This window comes from Drosophila gunungcola (assembly GCF_025200985.1).
Source record: "Drosophila gunungcola strain Sukarami chromosome 3L unlocalized genomic scaffold, Dgunungcola_SK_2 000003F, whole genome shotgun sequence".
NCBI lineage: Eukaryota > Metazoa > Arthropoda > Insecta > Diptera > Drosophilidae > Drosophila > Drosophila gunungcola.
In genome coordinates, this window is record NW_026453179.1 from 3245070 (window position 1) to 3266361 (window position 21292).

Consider the following 21292-nt stretch of genomic DNA (forward strand, 5'->3'; position numbering starts at 1 on the left):
CACTTAGCGGTTTACGTTGGCGGTTGGATTGGTTAACAGAACCGAGAGATAGCCATGTGAAGGAGGCGGTTACGGAGGGCTTAAAGAAGGCGAAATGGAGGTGGTAGGACGACCACCAACAGTGGTTATGGTTGGACGACGACATCGATTTGGGAAAGCTAGGCGACACAAGGAACCGGATTATGCAGCTTTGCGCACACACGTGTGCCGAACGTGACATTTTTCGGACAAAGCTAATGATGCTGCGAACTTGCAATTTGTTTAGAAGCGAGAAGGTATTGAGTATGGGAAGGATAGAAAGAAATATCAAAGCGATACTTAAATTTAAGTTGGGAAAAGGTAAATATTCAGATTTAGCTTTATTTATTTATATAGTTATTTGGCTGGTTTAATAAGAAAACTAATATTAGGGGAGTAGCCTTCACTTAATAAACTTGTTAGTTTAAAATTCACTATGCTTACCAAAGTTAAACAAAATTAAATTTAATTTTAAAATTAACTAGCTGTGTATCTCCTATTTGGTATTTTTGAAAGAGTTGTCAACATTCCACAACATTACAATAATCCAACATATATTATTAGCAATAAAATTTACCTACTAACAGAATATATACAACAACAAAGCGACGGAACATTAGTCAAAATGTCAAAGTTTATGGCCCATAGGAGCGCAACAAAAAACAGAAACTTTTTAATAAAAACATTGATTGAAACCAGCAAAAATGAGAGGAAAAAAAAGGAATCTTTTTGACAAGGAACCCAAAAAAAAATTCTGAACACTGATTATGAAATCGGCGGGGAAATGGAGGCGTGGCAGGATGGGCGTGGCGTTGGCCAGGGCGTGTCATAAATTAATGAAAACTTGATGAAGCCGAGACGTCAAAGGCGTCGTCAGGGCAAAAAGGGAAAAAAATCGGAAAATATTTTCTCGCTCATCAAACAATTCAAAGCAGAAAAGGGAGAGAGGCACCAACTTTTTTCATTAACAAAACGAAATCGAGAAAAAGTCAGGCGACAAAAGTTGATGATGATGGCACATACATAGAAATCTTTTTGGCCTTCAGCTGTTTTTGTGTGTTATTTTTCATGATTTCCCAGCACACACATTGAGAGGGAGATGGCGAGAGGCAGATCAAGTGTTGAAAGTTGTTTTAATGTTAATGACATTTCATTACGCAATGGAGGGGTGTGAGATATCCTGTTGACAAATTGCTTAACATATTTTTGTACCACAAGCTCCCATGCATCGAAAAGAAAAAAAAAACCTAATGGGCACCCATGGACAATGCAGTGGTGCTACTATTCTCATTTCATCATCCCCTTGGCCATGCCAAATTAAATAAATAAATAAAGCATCAAGCATACGCACTGTGGTATAGTAGATAAATTTAACACACCCCATCCGTTTTCTCTTTGCGTGTGTATTGTGTGTGTGTGTATGAGTGTGAGTACATTTCTCTAGAGCATCCACTTGAAGTCCGAAGAAGAAGCAGAAGACGAAGGCGCCCCGAGAATGCCTCTTGATGTGCTATTTTTACAAATTTTAGGTTAAAATACTTTGGCCAAGTGGCTCTGGCAGCAGCACAAGCATGTGTCAGGACACACATATAGACACACACACACACACCAGCACCAGCCTACAAATACACACTCAGGCGCAAGCACACAAACACCGCATAGCTTTAAGGACGAAGAAGCGAGGCGCATCTGGAAGGCGTTGTAGCGTAACGAATCTCAAAAGGCTGCTACTGCTGCTTGATGCCAAAAATAAAGCGTGAAATGAAAGCAAAGGCAAAGAATTGTTAGTGCACACACCCTGGGAAATCTATTTAAGACTTCAATTTTCCTAGTTTCTCAGCTGTAGGATTTATTTAGTAGTGTGCTCAAATCCAAAAAATGTAGTTTGTGCTTAGATTATATTTTTTGGGGAACAAAAAATATTATCCTGTTATGGCCAATGACTATTTTTAGAACGGAGCATGAAAAATTGTATGATTACTTCTTAACAAACGGACTTTGTACCTCAAAGAATTTACAAACACCAGTGTCTGCTGTAAGCATTCCAAAGAAGATTCGTTATACACAAATTTATAATTTCTAAATTTCTACATATTTGGTAAAGAACGCAAATTGAACGTCAAATTAATTAAATAACAAAACAGATTTCATGTTTTTTCAAATTTATGAACTTGTAATCCTCTTTAAAATTACAACTTAAAATTTACGAAAAGAAAACGTTTTCCATCAAAGTATATTTGTTGTCAGAAAGACCTATTCCATGCTAACAAAGTAAATAATGGCCGAAAAGTTAACCAAGGTAAATACATAACTTTCCTCAATTGGATTAAAATTTACACAATTTGATTTTAAATTGGGCAAATTGATTGGATGAAATTGCACAGCTTGGAATTCATTTTGGCATAAAATGTATGCCTGCATAAGTGATAAGTAAATTAGATGTGTTGCATTTAAATGCAGGACCACCTGCAATCACGAATGCAAAGTGAATTAAAATTTATATGGATTAATAAACTCGGTTAAAGAGACCAAAGGCGGTAAATAATTAAAGTAAATTGGATATTTGGGCATCAAAGAAAAAATTCTTTTTTCTGCTTGTCAAAATCTAAACTATATATTTTTTTTAATACACTGCACACACAGAGAGAAGTATTTTCCTCACATTTTCTGGTCCTGGCTGTGGCCCCCGAAACATATTCAACTTTGACATTTAACCTCCCTTTCCGCAAAACGCCCCCTTTGTGCAGAGAGCCTTGCTTCATTGACTCAACTTGATTAGTTGTTGCGACAGTTGTCGTTGTACCGAACAGAGTATACAGTCCCGAACATTTTGTACAAAATAATTACAGAGCATGAAATTGAATTGAATGAAATGCCATTTCATGGAATTACCCGGAAAACTTTTTGCCTTCCTCTTCTGGCTCGTAGAGTTTTCTTTTTTCACCAGTCTCTTTCTATATTTTTTTTTAAGCTCGTATGCGAGTAAGGACAATTTCAACCTTTTTTCATCGTTTTTTCACAGTTCGTAAAAACATTAATTAAATGCTCAGTCACTGGCATTAAACTGAGCAACTGCTAACAGAGGCGGAATATTGAATCAGTTAAAAACTTCATGTAGAGTACAAATATAACATATATGGGGCACATTAAGTTTGGGGGTAAAAATCATTTATGAAAACAGTTTGCAACAAACGAAAAAATTAAAAAAAAGGACGAGATAACGAAAAAAAAATAAAACCAAAATGGTGTATGTTAAATTTGCTGGAAAAGTTAAACACACTGTTGGCGGGAGGAATGTCAAAAGCAAATTGCAAATGATGAAACTTTGCCCATCATAAACGCCATTTTATGTTATCCAATATGGCGTCGCTTTCTGCCCTTTTTTCCTCTGCCATAAAATTTTCACTTTTTAGTTTCGGGCCCGAAAAGTTTTTGCCCTGTCGAGGGTCGAGCGGACCAAAAGACAGAGAGCTTGGCTAATCGCACATATTTCCACATCAATAACAATTACCAAAAGGACCAAGGACCAAACAAAAACTCATCTCATTTGGTATGCAAGAGTACGAAATATTTTCTGAAAAGATTTTCCACACAATTTGCCGCGGGACTTAAAAATTCCGGGCTTAAAGCAGCGCACTTAACCTCGTCGCCAGCCACAATTTGGGTTAGTTGCAAATGTATGTCAGTTGCTAATTAGCCGCACTTCACTGGACCCCGGCGCATATAGAAATAATAATGCATATTCATAGGCGCTCCTTCTATGTGACGATGTCACGCATACGCCACGTGAAACGCCACCACTCAAAAGTCCTTGAAACAGGCAGCAGCAGCAACATCAAAAGCCGCTGCAACCGTCAAAGCAACAACTGCAACACGCATGCCTTTCTTCGCGGTGGGCGTGGCGATCTGCCCACTTAGCACGGCATCAGAAAAATGCAAAGCATTAAATGCAGGCACTCCTGCAAAAGATCGGATAAGTATGTTGAAAGTGATCCCTAAATGTAGAAATTACCTGCGAATTTTAGAATTTGCATACGACAAAACTGGTTAAAGATTATTTAAAGTAATTTAAAAATAAACACCAATATGTAAAATGTTTACAAACAATTAAATTGAGCGTTTTATTAGTTTTTGATTTATTTAGAGATTTGTATTTTATAATGCGAATATTTGTTCAATTAGTATATTATACCTTTTTTACTATTTCTTGACCTATGAATCTGATGCTGCCTGGTCATGTTTTGATTTAAATCACATATTTGAAAAGTATTTATTTTTAAATATGTATTTGAAAATGGTCGATTTTTTTAAAAATAACTAGCAATAAAAGGGCACTACAATCCTGTCATTAAATATAGCTATTTCCCTAAGCATGTTAAGCAATCTCCAAGTAATTACTTTAAAAGTAGCACGAGAGGAAAATGAAATTACAGCTACAATATGTGAAGAAATCACACATTTTAAATGGAGGATCCTCTCTGACTTAAGTTCGCTTTGCTTGCCCTGTTTTTCGGATTTGGTATTGTGTCGGCAGGGCATTTTGCCAATTCATTTTCACTTCGAGTAAAATTAATTAGAAATCAACAAAATGAACAGAAAACGAAAAAGCGCCCAGCTCAGCCAGTGCCTTACATAAATCTCGTTTGACTGAGCCCTAAAAGCATAAGAAAAAAGGAAAACACAAGAAAGAGCCAAAAAAAAGGGAAGGAACTCGAAAAAAATAATAAATAGAAATAAGAAAAGCAAAACATTTTTCAGTCTTGGCAATGGACAATGAGGAAAGACCAAGTTCCTCGCCCCCTCTAAACAACAATGAAAATGAATGAATAATATGAAAAGATTTTTCAGTTGCATTTTTTTCCGTTGCCAAACTTATTCTTGCTTTCTTTAGACTTTTCGTTCTTCAATTATTTGTAATTGAAAACATTTTTGTGGCTTTATGAGTGCTCAAACAACCCTCGCAAAGCCCCTGACCATATACACACAGGCTAATAATCATTATTATTTCAGATTTATTTGCGGTCATTGGGCTTGATTTTTGTTGTAACTCGCCTGTGTTTGTTGTAATTATTGAAAATGTGCTGACCCAGGAAGTTTTCCACTTTTCTACCCTCTTGAGCCATTGATTTGCCCATTTGCTTGTGGGCATTTTTAATGAAATTTTCCTTGTTCAACACACGAACAATGAGTGTCATTATCATTCCAATTCGTCAGTCAGTCAGTTAGTCAAATATTTGTATAATTTGTCTTTATTGTCATTAACATTAGGCACATTTGTTGCCTCGATTATCTGGGCATTCTTTAAGTGGACAAACAGCTGACGCTGCTAATGGCAACGGGCGAATGAGGGGGCATTGAAGTGGGTCTGTGGTTTCGGTGGTGGGTGGTGGGTGTTGTTGGGCGCCCGCCTCAGATTTCTGTTATTTAGCTTAAGATTACGTCTTCAGTTTCCGCCTCTGTTTGCGCGAGAGTCATGTAATTTTTATTGCAAAGCTGAAAAATGTATGCAAATTATTCTTTCATTCTGTTTTATTTTCCTTGAGGAGGAGGAGTTTTATGTTTCGAAAAAATTAATGGTCAAGACACTAAAAAGAACTAAGGTGAAGTGCTATATATACTCATATATATATAAAATCTCTACTGATTTTGAGCCCCTTGACTACAAATTGTTCCTATAAAGTGTATAAAACTAGAATTATTCATTTGTTCTGTTTGAAGAGATTTAAAATTAATAAGAGGCACAAAGCAAACCCGTTTTTGAATAATAATCTAATGTATATACGTAAAATATTCGAAGAAAAATTAAAAAATGTAGAATCATAAAAAGGCAAACAATATCCAACCAAAAACCCATTCCGTTTGAGTGCACAGCTCCGGCGCAAAAGCCATTTTCCTTTCATACTTCTTCAACCTGAACAAAATCATTTGATTTTCGGATTACCCCAACAAAGCCCCTTAAAAATTGTTTTTATTTTGCAAATATCAGCAATATACATTTTTTGAGTATAACAATATCCCAGTCCACAGCAACGGATAACAAATGATAATGAGAAACCGCCCGGTACGCGACACGCAGCCAGGAACAGGATAATCATCAGACAAGATAAGCAAATTGACGGCGGCTACGGAATATTGAGGAGGGTAACAACCAGAAGATACCAGCTAATGCCCACATCCCCAAACTGCGTAATTATTTCAATATTTAATGACTGTAAAAATCAAAAGAAGCCTATGCTAATGACAAACTTACAAAAAGAATAATTTGGGCTTGATATTTGCAAATAAACAAAAATACAAACACATTTTAGGCGATAAAAGAAAACATTAACAAATTGTTTCTGCAATAACAACCAATGCTATATAAGATCTTGTTCTATGAACTTATTAAAAAAAAGATATTGTTTTTTAACAAGTGTTTAACTTTGAATTGATTTGTTTTCTATATACAAAAAAAAATATTGGTAAAACTTATTTTTTTAAGACCAATTAAAAAAATATTTATCAGAGTCAACATATGTTATATTCAAGATTAGAAATATCGGAGAACGCTTTTGGAAAACAGAGTTAAAAGATAGTCTATCATTGATTTTAGGGTAATAAACATAATTTGAAAACTCTTTCTAAGGTCTTATTTATTGATGGAACATACATGGTGCAAAGCGGAACAGAAAGAAAGCTTAAGTTTTCAGTCAAATGATTTTTGCAAACGCTAATAGCTCTTGAATCTCAAGGAGGACACTCACCACGGGCACAGGTATTACGCAGTAGACGCAGGGATGCCCACCAACAGCAGCGGCGGCGGTGGCGGTCGGCAGTCCGTAGGCGGCGCACAGATGGTGATCCGTCTTAAATATCTTTGTTGGCGGCGGCTGGGCAATCAGCGACGAGGAGGCGCTGGAGCACGTGTACAGCGTCGTGGTGGTGCTGGTATTGCTGCAGTTGCCGGTGGTGTTGCTGCCGCTGCTGCTGTTGCCGCTGTAGATGTTACTGCTTTGGCAGTTGTCGCTGCTACTGCTGCTGTTGCTACTACTGCTGCTTGTCCTGCTTGTGGCTTTGCTGGTCTGGCTGGCTCCTGATGTTGCTGCTGTTGCTGCGATTGCTGTTGTCCCGGCAACACTTGTTGTTGCTGTTGCGGTTTCCTGCGGTAGTGGTGGAGGTGGCGGCGGCGGTGGTGGTGGTGCTGCTGCTGTTTGCTGTTGACTCAAGGAGCTGGCCTTGGGATATTTAGCGCCTGATGTTGCTCCTGCGTATGTTGCTCCTGTGAGTGTTGCTCCTGCCGCCGCTGCTGCTGCTGCAGTTGTTGCTGTTGCTGCTACTGCTGGTGCTTGCCCAACTGTTGCCACCAATTGGCTTACAGCTGCTGCCTCAAAATCGCCGGACTGCTGCTCCTGTTGTGGGTCCTGTTGGCTGAAATTGGCTAGCTTCGATGTTGCTGCGGGCAATGGCGAGGTTTTTCTCTTGATTGACGCAATTTTAATGGCTATTGGTGAGCAGGTTGATTGTAAATTGATGTTGAGGGCTTGCGTTCGCGTTCTCCCTTCTTATTTGCCTTTGTCTGCGACTGTCTGAGCCTTGTCTGCCTTTGTGTCTGCCTGGCTTAGTTTTCTTATTGATTTTTATTTAGAACATTGACTAGTTAGTAATGCGATTTTTATATTGGCTAAACACTGAACACTTATTAATGTGGAAATTTAATTTATTTATTTTCTTAATTTGCAGTTACTTAAGCACTTACATCAATAGACACAATTTTTGGGTTTTGTATATTCAAGCTAAGCTTTTTTTCAACTAAAGTTTCGTATTTTATTTTATTTTAGGGCAATTGCTAAATCTTTTTCACTCACAATTAAGCTAGTTTTTTAACGTTTTATTTTTAAGCTAGAGTCACAAATTTAATTTGGTTTTTTTTATTTTTATTTTATTGTCTCTATTATCGCTTAGAGATTTTATATATTCTATTAAAATAATACTGTAGATATTTTCCTTTGGTGTTCACTTTAAAGTTTTCTTTAACATTTACTTTATATTTTCGCTTTAAGAGTTTTTAACCCTTTTAAGTTGTTTGTTTTCTGTTTTTAATTAAAGTTCTTAGTTTACTAAGATTCGTAGGAATTTTATCGCTGACAATTGTTGCGCTGAGAGACTGGAATCTTTGGACAACTTTGAGTAGTGAGTTCTTGAGCAGAATATTTTGTGTAAACTTCTAGATTTTTACGCTTTGTAAATAATACTGAACTTCACTTGCACTTGCACTTCCCGATTCTCTCAGTGGCTAATATGTATAAATATATTTGTAAATCATGGACAGAATGAACTGACTTCGACGCAGATTACGTATACGCACGGGAAATTGAAATATTAATATATATATTTAATGCTGAATTTTGCGGTATGCCTTTTAAAAACTTTCTCGAAAACACAAAATGGCGAGCTTGCACTGTTGAAAGGATGTTTGCAGGACTCCTCGGGCTCCTCGCTTGGCTATTTAAATAGGATTGGTTTGGGCTTGAATTTGATTTCCGTTTTGGATTTCGATTCGATTCGGTTTTGGCTTCAGACTTGGCTGGTTGTCTCAGGCAATCTCTGTGTGCTTGGGGCTCTGTGGTCGCTTTCCGCTTTTGTGGTGCGCAAAATGAGGAAAAGGCGTTTGTAACTGAACTTGACAATCGTCGAATGGATTCTGAATTTCTCATTGAGTAAGGTTTTGAGTAAAGGCCTCAGCTTCGCTATTCGTTTCGGCTTTGGAGCTTCGGTTTCGCACTTCGTGGAATCGCATGCACTGGGAGCCGGCAAAATTGTTTTCCAGCAACAGGATCCACAAGCCGACGCAGGCGCAGGACTCAAAGGCGTTTCGTGTGCCATTCAGCGCTGCATTGAAGTATCTTGTGTTTTGGAGGCGGAGAGTCCCGTATCCCCATCCGTCTGGTCAGCAGCTTCAATTGAAATGCATCCCAGCCTATGCGGTCGCAATTACCGTAACAACTTTCTGCCTGCTCGCAATTGTCAACATTGAATTTAATCACAAATTACTACGTGACCAAGCACACAAAACTTCTGATAAGATATATTAATATTTTGTTGAGAAAACTTTTAAGCGCATACAACTCAAGTACTGAAAGTTTTTCAGAAATTTCGAACCATTTTTCGTTTAGAAAATTTGCATAGAAATAGCCTATGGAAAAGTATACGTGGGCAAAAAACCAAGGAAAGACAAATTATTTAGGTAAACGCAAAAAGTGGGGTAGGAGAAGCAAATTAAAGGAGTTTAAATTATATTTCCTTTCTGGTTATTTTTCTGAAGTATTTAATTTCCCCATTATTGAAGTGGCTGTAATAAATGAAACTAATAGGAGAAATAGTGTTGGTAGAGATATTTGGTTTTCTGAGCAACTGGCGTATCAAAAAGATTATTTCCAATGACAGTTGAAGAAAAACGGATCCTTAATAAATTTTTTTGAGGGAAAATAAATCCAACGATGGAAACTGAAGATTTTTTCACTGATATATTAATATATAGTATCGGATAAAAAAATTTGTTCGAGCTGATCAAATTATAATAAAGGTTTAAAAAAATTCAATCTTAATGTTGATGTTTTGCTTGCAGTAGCGATTAAAATATAAATTAAATAGTTATTAATTTTCTTTTAATTAACAGTTTTCTTAATTGGAAACATTCTAAAATTTAATATCCCCAACTCGTTATAAACTCGACTTGAAAAATCTTTGCCGACAAAAAACTCTCGCCCATTTTCATCACAAAGTCCGGTTCAAAGTAATTTTAAATATATCTTCTCTTAACTCCATAAACTTCAGCAACTTGCCCGTTTCCACTTTTATTTATTTACTTTCCTTTCTTCATTTTTCTGTGTAGGACACAAAATGCGAAATATAATTTTCATTCCAACAATAACTGACGTCGGCTGTGGCGCTGACTAAGCGCGACTGTTTACAATTTTTGCAGTATTTTCCTCACTTGTTCCCCACCCTCAACTTCTTTTTTCTGCATTTTTATTTTGATGTGGTGTGCCAGAATGTTGTTGTTGTTGTCGTGAGTTGAAAGCTGTTTAAATGAAAGAACGTTCCCGTGGAAAGCCAAAGCAACGCCTGTTGGCCATTAGAGGATTTCAAATAGATGATGCCTACAAAGCGAGCACACCTGGAGGGATTGCAGGGAGGGATTGGGCTACCCAAAAACGCAGCAAACGAGCAACAGCAGAACCAGATTCTTGTACACCCCATCTCTTAGCATTATGCCGCAACAGTTTTGAATAGCTTATTATATGGAATACATATATAAACCATATACACCAAGAGAAACGCATGAGAAGGTCAGATTAGTGAATTTATAACTTAAGAGATAATTATTAAAAGCAAAAGAGTTAAAGAAACCAATCTACAAATATCTTAAATAAAAAAAGAAAACAGAACTATGTCATTGTCGACATTTTTTGAAGGGTTTTTCTGAGTTTGGCAACAAAATTTTGTTCTTATTTTTTATTAGATAAATTTTTTGGCTTTTAATAAAATTACATTTTTTTTTGAAAGAGCGAAATAATTTCGCTTTTATTTTGAAATAAAATTAAAAACTATTTTCTAACTCTATTTACTTTTCAGTTAGGACAGTTTTTTTTTTGAAAATTATTTTGACTGCAAAAAATTTTAGAAATCTTTGTTTCTGTGCACCCATATACACGCAGGCAAACCGAATTTCGTCAGTTGAGGAAGGACTCTTTGGCTCTACTTACAAATGTTGCCTTTGTGTGACTCCCATTTCATGATATACTTTTTTTTCTTTTTGTGTGCGCGTTGTTGATACTTAAAAAGCAAATGCATAAATTATAATGGAAATTTGACAATGCACAAGCCCATACCAGCTAAAAATGTGTAATACCATTGAAATTAGCAAAAAGGAAATCCAGCTAAAATAGTCCTTTCATCAGAGCCCTTTGTGAGTGTATGTGTGAATAATGATTTATCAGGTATGAGGATAATGGGGCACTATTGCCCCATTATTGGGCGGCTGCACTGCAACTGTCAGCAAATTGATGGCGAAAATGGTTAGAAGAAATCCGTATCATTGCCAGGCCATGGCAGCCGCATCAGCGGGAGCAATTTTCCACTCAAATGCGTACTATTCGCCAGTCCCGCTCTAACCATTTTTCCCTCATTTTGCCCCATTTTCCTCCCGCATTTCCTGGATTCAAAAGGCTCTGCGTATGACACATGTCGATTGCAGTGGCGCCCCCTATCGTCCGCCAGGCAAAAATGGCGCCTTCTATGTGGAAATAAGCATCAGAATCAGAAATCATCAGCCTGAGTCCGATTTGAATGAACGATTGAGTGAGTGACTGTGTGACTGACTGGCTGACTGACTGCCGGGAGTGCGAGCAAGTAAGCCGTTTGATTGCCTGATTGATGCATGGAGCAATTGATTGATTGATGCCGTTGTTGGTCCTTGAATGCTTAGATGTTTGGCCAACAATTTTTTTTGCAAGGCTGCTACAAACTGGTTTAGAGTTGTTATGAGGTTATTAGGCCTTCCAAAACTATGTATGTCGCTTGTAAATAAATAAATACCTTTTATATTATAACAAAATGTTGAGGTCTTGGAAAAAAATAATGTGATTCTAAAAGTTCTGTTTAAAATGAATATATGCTAATAAGATCATGACTAAGAAATTGTATAAAATAAAAATATTTTAGGCATTTGTTTTGAATTAAAAAAAAATTAACAATAAAATACAAATTAAAAACCTTAAAAACGTTGCTTTTCACCTATTGAATTACATTTTATTATATGTGCTTTTTAAAACACTTCAAACTCTGAGTCTTAAAACAAATATTGACCCAAATCACTTGAAATGATCGCCAGCCAATAAATAATAATCTAAAATTATACGCCCTAAATATAGAAGAGATTTATATTTGACTTACATTTGCATAGTTTTGGGATCGCGGAATCTGCGGTGGCAATTGCTGGGAGTTCACCGGTCCCCTCATGTTACCGCCTCCACCTCCTCCGCCACCCTGCTGCTGGTGGAGTGGACCGCCCATCTGTTGCTGCTGCTGAGGCGGTGGGGCCGGGCTGTACCTTGGATGCATTTCAAAAACGCGTATCTTTAACTGTTTCTACTTTTAGTTAATAGCACTCTCGGACTCGCAACTGCAAAATAAAGTAAATATTAAGATATTACAAATAAGGAAAAGTGACTCATGCCCACGATTTAAAAAAGGTTTGCCTGTCAAATAAGTCGCAGACTAAGTCACATTACATAAAATCAGTTTAAAGCTCGGGTGTTAGGCTAATCGGCACAAAATGTTGGACAGTTTTTTTTATATGAAGTTTTTGTTGTGGTAGCAATTTTGGTAGCCTGAATACCATTTAAAGCTTGGTGATTTTATGTGGTGCGACTTATCGACCCAAATAATATCAAAAATCAGATTTTTTAGGGTTTAACAACGATAATAATTTTATTGAAACCGTTGTTAAAGAACTGAAAATAGAAAAAAAAAATAGGTAAAAAATAGATTTTAAAAGTCTAAGGAATATCTTCTTTGAACTTTTTTTAATAAATATGGATATTACTTTCGCCCTTTTTTTTAACTGTGAATCCTTTGGTTTTTGTTCTCTTTAAAGTTTATCTGAGTTTAATTTATGCATTAGCTTATTAACGCTTTCATGTCCACTGTTGCCAACAGGCAACATTTTCTTAAAATTTTTATTTTATTCGGGCATGAAGGGTTAACACCTGTCACTCCTTTTTCCTACTGCACTTTTCAGCCCAACCCGTTGACACTGCCTGCAGCTAGGCAACACTGTCCGCTGTACTTTTTCGCTCTCTCTCTCTCTCTCTATTTATATCGCTCTTTTATCGCATTATGTGCCACATCCAGATCGTTTTGGCGTGTTATAAGTTTGTAATTAATATTTCACTTGCAAACTTTGTTGCTTTGTTTGCTTTTGTTCTTGCAACGGAGCGTTGAGCAAGTTATTTTAGCACTACTGCTCTCTCTTTCCCGTTCGGTAGTTGCAACATTTGCATTTTGGCATTAAAAATAGCGCACAGCCAGCCAACTTTTTTTTTGCAAATTTATTTTTACGCTGCCAGACAGGCACAAACACACATATACAGGCCGTGTAATTTATTGATATGCTGGGGGGAAATTATTCAATTGAAAATTGTTTTTACGCTATGGCTTTTTATCAATTGCACTTGTTGTTTTTTGTTATTGCTTATTTAAGGACAATGACAGCGGGAGAAGAGAGCGAGAGCGCAGTTGACAGCTGTCACAGAGAGAAAGAATGAGCGGGAGAGAGCAGCCGGTAAAAGAAGACAACAAGTGAGCAAAGCAAAAAAGAACAAAAAAATATTTGCACTACGATAAGATTTAAATAATTACACTAATCATTATCTCTCTCTGACTTTTTTTTTGGTTTTTTTTCACTCTCTGTCTAAAAGCCTTTTATTTATTTTTAATTTTATTATTGGTTTTTTTGCTGTTCCTTTTAATTTTTTTTTTATTTTATTTTGTTTTATTTTTATCGAGTGCATTGCACTAAAACAACAACATTCGCTTTCAATTAGCTGAGAGCTGCAAATTTTATTGTTTTTGCCATTGTTACGTCTGCTTTGCGGGGCTTCCAAAGGTTGTTTTCTATTTGTTCGTTTTGCTTTATTTTTATGCTGCTTACTATTGGAATTTAATTTATTTTGTTGGCCTGTCAGCTGCTGTTGCTTCTTCTTCTTGCTTCTTGTTGCACGTTCTGTTTTTCACAAACAAGCACATACACACACACAGTCGCAGAAAACAGAAAACACTCACGCTTACACAAACACGTAATTTGCACTTGAAAGTTATGTGGATTTCGTTTCGATTTGTTCGCTTTTTCCTTCGTTCTCGCTTTATTTGTTTGTTGTTTCGTTACGCGGTCTAATTTATATATTTATGCAAAATATTACAACGACAAAATATAAGTTTGCGCAGACCGAAAAAAACGAAGAAAGCACAACGCGACAGCGACGGCAATCGTATGAGAGTGAGTGTGGGAGTGTAGAAGAGAGAGCGAAAAAGCCACACAAATTTCGACGCTCTCTCTTGCTATCTCTCTCATTACCTGCGCGTCGCCGGCAAATTTTGCGCTCTTTCTCTCACAAATTTGTTGCTGTTGCGAATTGCAAATAGAAATTTAAATAATTAATTAATGAAACTGGCAAAAAACGCCACTCCCAGTTTACAAAAAATGAAGAATACAAGAACCTTTATATTTACCTCTGAAACAGGATTTATTATGGAAACGCCTCAGTTTTCCGATATTTGTTATGTCAAAAACGAAGCTATTTGCGGTATTAAAAATAAAAATACCAAACTTTCACACTAGCCTACAAATTGTATGTAAGCAGCTTAAGTGCCAACAAAATAAGTTTGCAAATACTTATTAATTACCTTTTACAAAAAAAATTGTTTAGTTTAAAATTAAAGGGATAAATACAAGAATTTATATATATCGTAAATATCGATAAGAAAAAACAGAAAAACGGAAATAAAAAACAAGCAAAAATTAAAAATAATAATGTATCAGTGATAATGTTGTTTTGCTGAACACGCCCAATGATTATATTAATGTGTATGTGCTATATTTTCTAATCTAAAATAAAATTGGGGCAAAATTCAAATTGATCAACATTTACCAAAACAGAATGAACAATTTATTCAATTTTATTATATTTTTTTTTTTATTTCATAAAATAAATTTTGTTGTTACATTTTTTTTTTAAGTTTAAAAATAGTGAATTTAAAAAATAAAAAAATATATTTTCCGTTCTGCTCCAGTTCCAATTTGGGGTGGGGTTTTAATCCCATTAGCTTAGTTCATTATGCAAATGTCGCAAAATAAAATGAATGAAATAAAAGAACGAAGGATTCTAAACTGCAAAGCTAGCAACTTGTGTGTTATTTTGAAATATTTAAATAAAATTAATATTCTCAACAAGTGCGACGCATAAAAGTGCGACACCCACCACCACATATTATTCCGCCCATACACGTCCTTCCAACACCCACCTCCTCCCCAGCTTTGGCACATAACAAAGGACTAAGGGACTAAACAAATGATGCATGATGACGACAACGAAAAATAAGGAGACTGGGGGCTTAAAACAGAAAAAACGAGATGGGAGCGACTCCAACGCGTTGTAAAGCACTGCCACGCCCACATAAAGTCCCCCAACGCAAACAGCTGGGGACAAAACAATAGATTGAATTGTATAGCTTAGCAAAATGCAAAATTTAAGGATTTTAGAACTCAACATTAAACATTACAAAAAAAAAAAAAAAAAACTTGAAAAAAAAACTTTTTTTGACAAAAAAAAAATTGTTTATTACGTTAAGAGAAACTAAATATAGGCTTAAATCAATTGGCTAGAAAAATGGGTATATATGAAATATACTTTATGTTTTTAATTAATTAAAAAAAATATATAATTTATTACTACTAATATTTTCTCCGCGACTTCAAGAACTTCACCACTAAAACATATATAAGGACAGTCTGTAAACAATGTTATGCCATTTCCTCCGCCTTCTTAAGCCTACAAACAATAAATTTACAATAGCAACGGCAAAATTTGAGGAATGGGCCAGGACCAACGAACAAGAAGAAGAATCAGGAGCAGACAGAAAGGACAATACTCGAAATGAATTGGAACGCAGAAAGGCGGCCAAAAAATGGAAATACATACAACAAAACATGCAAGGAATTTAAATTTATCTTAAATATGCAAATTTAATGACACTATCGAGATATGCAAATTTTCCCAGAGCAGCCGCAGCACAAAAAAAAATACAACAAAATTGGAGCAAGAAATCAAAAAATGTCAATACAGTGAAATCAGGTTAAAAAGAAAATCAGTAAGTAATAAATTAAAAAATACTGATACTAATTTAAAATTTCTTTGGTAATAATTTGAAGTTTTTAAGGTTTATATTCATACAAAGAGCTACAAAGGTTTCAGGTAAATAAAATAAATACTTTAAAAATGCTTTAGGCCTCAGACAAAATTGTTTAAGAAATATTTGTAACCAATCTTATACATACATATTTAACAAATTACACCACTTAATTTATCTAGGACACATTTCGAGGAACTACATTGCTGAAAAAATGGAGCAAGAAATCAAAAAATCCCAATAAATGGTGGGGTAGATAGTAGAAAAAAAAACCGACTTTCGCGCACTGTGGCTCGAAACACTTTCGCCTAAATCGCATGAAAAATAACATATTGGGGAAATGGCATGCAAGATGGATAGCTTCGGGGGGCGGAAAGTTGCCTTGCGGAAAAGTGGGAGGAGCTACAGGCTCTCTGCGGCCAAAATGACGACGCGTTGGTATTTTCATTAAGTTTGGCACCATTTTCCCTTTGTTGCCCACTCCCAACCCCATTTTTTTCCTATGCCTGCCCTTTCTCATCCATATTTCCCACCCTTGCAGTGAAAGGAAAAACTAATTTCAATATTAGAATAATGTAACTAAGAGCGAATTAAATATTTTTAAATTTAAATGCTATCCGAAAAAAGTTTTAAAATTAAAAATGTTTAAAAAAAGTTAACTCTTCTCATAACAATTCTAATTTTAAAACATACATAGCTTGAAAGTTGTTTTTTATAGGATTTTTTTTTAATACTCTCTAAAAATACATTTTTTTTAGGCCAAAACATTATAGCAATAGTTTATATTCAAACATTATATAAACATCTAATGTTTATTAAATCAAGTAGTTTTAGAAATGTTTTTTCTTTCAGTGTACGATTTCTTGGCTTGAAGCGCAAAAAATTCTTGTCGCGCAACAGCAGCAAAAAGGAAGCAGCCAGAAGTGGGGGAAAGACCGCTGCTACGTGACCGTAAGCAATTTGCAGTGTGGGCGGAAAGGCCGGGAGGAAAAGTGGGTGTGAGGGGGTGGTAAAACAGAGGCAGGCTGAAGGGGGGCGAACTCCTCGCTGCGTAATCGCATCAAGAAAGTGAAATGTCAGCTGTTTTCATCATCTTGGCGCTGCGCCTCTGTCGGCATGTGACTGCCAGGAATTCAAGCTAGTTAAAAAATGAAAAGAAGGATGGGGTCTAAGGGGGCAAAGGCATGAACTACTACTACTAGTTTCCCAATGGAATGCATTGTATAGGTCACTGCGTAAGGACCAATAAAAAAAAACAATAGGAAAGACTACAGAACCAGAAGAACTGAAGTGTAGGAAACGCTTTTGTTGGCGCGTGATCTAAGGATAATTTATGACTCGCCTAAGGAAAGAAAGGTGGAATGGCCGGACAGGACTGGATTTGAAATAAGGACCGCTCAAGGCGAGTTTGAGAATTTAAATTCAATCAAATTGCAGTCGGTAATTGCTCGTCCATGAATACGAAGCATCTTAGTTCAAGGCTTTCCAACCCGTGAGTCCAGGAAACAAGTGAGGAAGAATAAGAATTCCCTGCAGTTTTAGAAGGAATTCTTAAATATTATTTAACAAAATATGAGAAATTATTTAGTCTGCTAGAAAATGGCTTAAGAAATAAGAAGTGTAATTATAATTTTATTTTAACTAAAAATCCAATTCCTTTTAATGCAATTAATAAGATAAACAAGTTAAATTCAGTTTATTAATACTTTTTTTAATGAAAGAAACTATTTAAAAAAAAGGATTTTAAAATGTAATTTTACTATTTTTATTTTATTAGTTATTATTTGTTTCTTTTAATTATTATAAATGTTATGCTGAACAATAAAACTTTACTTTAATAAATACTTTAATTTTATTTATTATATATTTATAACTTCTTTTGTTTCCTAAATTTGTTTTATTTTAGTAATTGTATTTATATTTTTCGATAAGTATTGCTTTTAAACAATCAATTTCTATCAGAATTCATGGCCTTAAAATGTTGCTTATATAATATATGTGAAATGCAAGTCCAATACATATAATAGAATATTATTTATTAACCAAAATAACCACATCATTAGCAGTAAAGCTCAACGCAAATAAATTCCCAAAAGCGAAATGTCCTCGCCTCGCAATCTTTCTCCCAATTCAACTTCCCTATCAATGTCTTGTTTTCAGTACGCATTAATATGTTCACAAACACACATCCAAGAACACCCCATATTTCTGCCATATATTACGTTCATAATCCATTTTCACACGAGCAGACATTGAATGTCATTGGCAAAATTAATTTATATAAAATGACATAGATTTAATATGCGACTGAAGGAAGAATATTGATGTAAGCTTCCCCACATCCATCCCCTTATTTCCGCGTAATTACCTCTATGTGGGGAAAATCGGAAAGGAGGAAAAGCGGAAAAGCCACCATGGAGCAAAGCCAAAATGGCGGCGTCGCCGGCTTCATCATTATTGCCATCATCGTCGCCAAGACATCGTTAAATTAAATCTATCGTCGACGCATTCAATGAGCATATAAATCATTTATGGTCTTTCAGCTAAATGCAACAGGCGAGGGGCGCAAATGTAGACATTACAACAATTTATTATTTAATTATCTATGCCGCAAAATTTTCATTCACAGGCCGCAAACTCAAAGCCCAAGCCACCCGAAAACCACAGTAAAGACATTAAAGTGCACCACCCACACCCACCCCACACAGTGAAAACCCCTTGAACAAAAGGAGAAGAAAACTGGGTCTGAGCATTTCATAAAATTTGATTACAGTGAATGCGTAAAGTTTACGACCAAGTAAAGGGAATTAACTCAAAGTGGCAAGGCGCTCAAACGCACACACATGTGGTGGCATCTGTGGCTTTTCTTAACTCTACATCAGGGGAATTTTACGCTCACTTTTCCGGCCCCATTTCCACAGCCCCTGGACCCCCGCAAAATCCATTAGGCGGCAAATGAAAATGATTTTTTGGCATCGTGACTGACTTCGTAATCATCATTTGCTATTAAAGCAGCAACTTTTGATTGTGAATAGGAATTTTGGTAATACTTACAAATTTATATAAACACAAGGAGAAGCATTTTTGATAGTTACCTTACTTACCTTACTTACATTACTTATAAATTAAAGTTTAAAAATTTTATTTTAACCAACATTTTCTTATAGTCCTATAGCTAAAGTGAAGAAAAGCTGTAAAACTGTTGTTTTTTCTCCATAAGATTTGTATTTTCCTTTTATTCTGTGCAGTTTGATTGATAGCTTAAGAAAAAACCTGTTTTAAAGTTCGGGCTTTTTATGTTTTCTTTTTCTTTTGTATATTTTGGTCTACAAATTGTTTTTTAGCTTCACGAAGACCAACTTCATTAGTGGAAGCTGCCAGACTCTTGTCCAAAGTAGAAAAAAATCAAAGCTTTTTGAGTGAGTGATTGATCCGCAGAATGGGCAAAGTGTATGAGGTATTCAAGGGCTTAAAGGGAAGTGCTGTATATAAACTTCGAACTTCAATAAACTGCAGACAATTGAATATTCATTATTAGGTCGATAAAAACGTAATCTTACTTGGGGAAAAGTTTAAGGGATTATAGCGAATAAATAAGTTTATTGTGGAAGCGGAGAATATACAATTTATTCTTATAAAGTTTGACTTCAAAGTTTGGCTAAGCTTCAACGTTCTCTAAAACTAAATTTTTAGTTAATTTTTGTGATAACTGATTTAATTTGGAATGAATTATTATTTTTCTTATCATTGCATTTTTCAGGCGACCAAAAATCCCACTAATTAACATGCTTAGGATATGATTTAATGACTCACATAAAACATTGCTCAAAACTCATCACTGATTTAAAAAGCATTAAATGAAAGTTTGTCTTCTGTTAGGGGATCTGCAATTTTTAAGTACTTAACGCGGCAGTTCACTCTGAAATCCGCTTATTGTTTTTAGCATAATTCTGTTGTTCCCCAATTTGAGCTGTCAAAATGTTGATAACTCTGTTACAGTTTTTGGTTTCTGCAAAATCCTTTTGCTACAAAAAAAAAAAAGGAGTCAACATTTTTCTGCACAGCAGCGGCCAGCTGTCCCATTTTGACAATCTAATCTGCTTTGGTATTAATCCTTTTTGCCACAATGCTGGGCAAACAATCTCCCCCTTTTCGGTTATTTCTTCCCGGATTTCATCGTCCCCCCGTTTTGTAGGCAATATTTGCGCTCGTAGTTCTATTATCTCTCAAGTCTGTGGCCGCAATGACTTCAAATTGCCGGGCCGTAGAGCCCCGCAAAATGTTTCAACAAGCAGACCGCAACCCTCTAAATAACCCCAAAACCACACCCCCTTTTTCCCGGGGGCGCTAACGAGCTTTAAACCGCGTAAACATCTGTGCGAACAGAAAACAGATTCGGACTCGGAATTTTCACTCGCATTCGGTAGGGAAAAATTCCTTTTATTGTTGGCTTAGAAAACCCTTTTCATCGTACTCTCAAAATAAGGACAAATTTATCCTTGGCGGTAGGCGTCTTTTATTTATTTTCTCCGTTTGAATTAAATTATCATCGAACAGAGACTTTGAACCAGCGATTGTCTACTGGCTGATTCGATTAGAGCTAATTTGATTGGGAACTCGTTTGAGTAAAACATGTATATGGGGATGTGACTTTTCTACATAGAAAGAAAAAAATATTATCAAAAGCAATAATTAATAAAAATTAAACGTAATTAAAAAAATAATTGATATTAAAAAAATATTTGAATCATAATTTAAATAGATATATATTTCATATTTATCTGTAAATTTGGTCTTTTGTATACAAAACTCTTTATCATGAATACTAAAAATGTTTATATTGCTTATTCATATTCCTTTTGAAATGTTTATTACATATTTTTTTTGTGTGGACCTAAATCAAATCTCCTTTAGTACCAGCTTAATCGGGTTATTAATAAGCATTCATTAGCCGGCAGGCAGCGCAATAAATAAAATGCCATCTATTATATACAAACGATTGCATTTCCACCCAAAATAATCGCTTGATTTATTAAATTTATCAAACAAAAAATGGTTATACAGGTCTATATATCACCGGCCACTTGAAGCCAGGCATTTTTGGGGGGTTAATATATATTTAAAAAGGGCCAAAACTGCCTTTATCATGCGCCACAGGACATTGCCCAAAGTCACCTGGAAGGAGGCAAGGAACTAACTCTTGTCTCAAGTTCTATACAGTACCAGTTCCCTCCCCTCCAGCATTCCGAGTGTTTCGCTTGGCTGGGCAGCAAATGTTCCATGCGCCGAAAACGCTCCGAATAATGAAAACCAAGGGCAGAAAAAC

At 35.7% G+C, this 21292-nt stretch overlaps 1 protein-coding gene across 4 annotated transcripts in view; it reads right to left on the reverse strand.

Moving 5' to 3' along the window:
* Positions 1-14059, reverse strand: part of LOC128258561 (protein alan shepard) — a 131082-nt gene extending 117023 nt beyond the window's left edge. Inside the window, exons 1-2 of one of the 4 annotated variants that reach the window (XM_052990240.1) lie at positions 13712-14059; positions 11953-12181 (exon numbers count right to left, since the gene is read on the reverse strand). In XM_052990240.1, coding sequence (XP_052846200.1) covers positions 11953-12120 — 168 coding nt within the window. In that variant the 5' untranslated portion in view covers positions 12121-12181; positions 13712-14059. Of the gene's footprint in view, positions 1-6761; positions 8706-11952; positions 12182-13711 lie in introns of those variants that run through there. The other 3 variants (XM_052990239.1, XM_052990238.1, XM_052990243.1) reach the window with 3 other exon arrangements.
* Positions 14060-21292: the final 7233 nt, after the last annotated feature.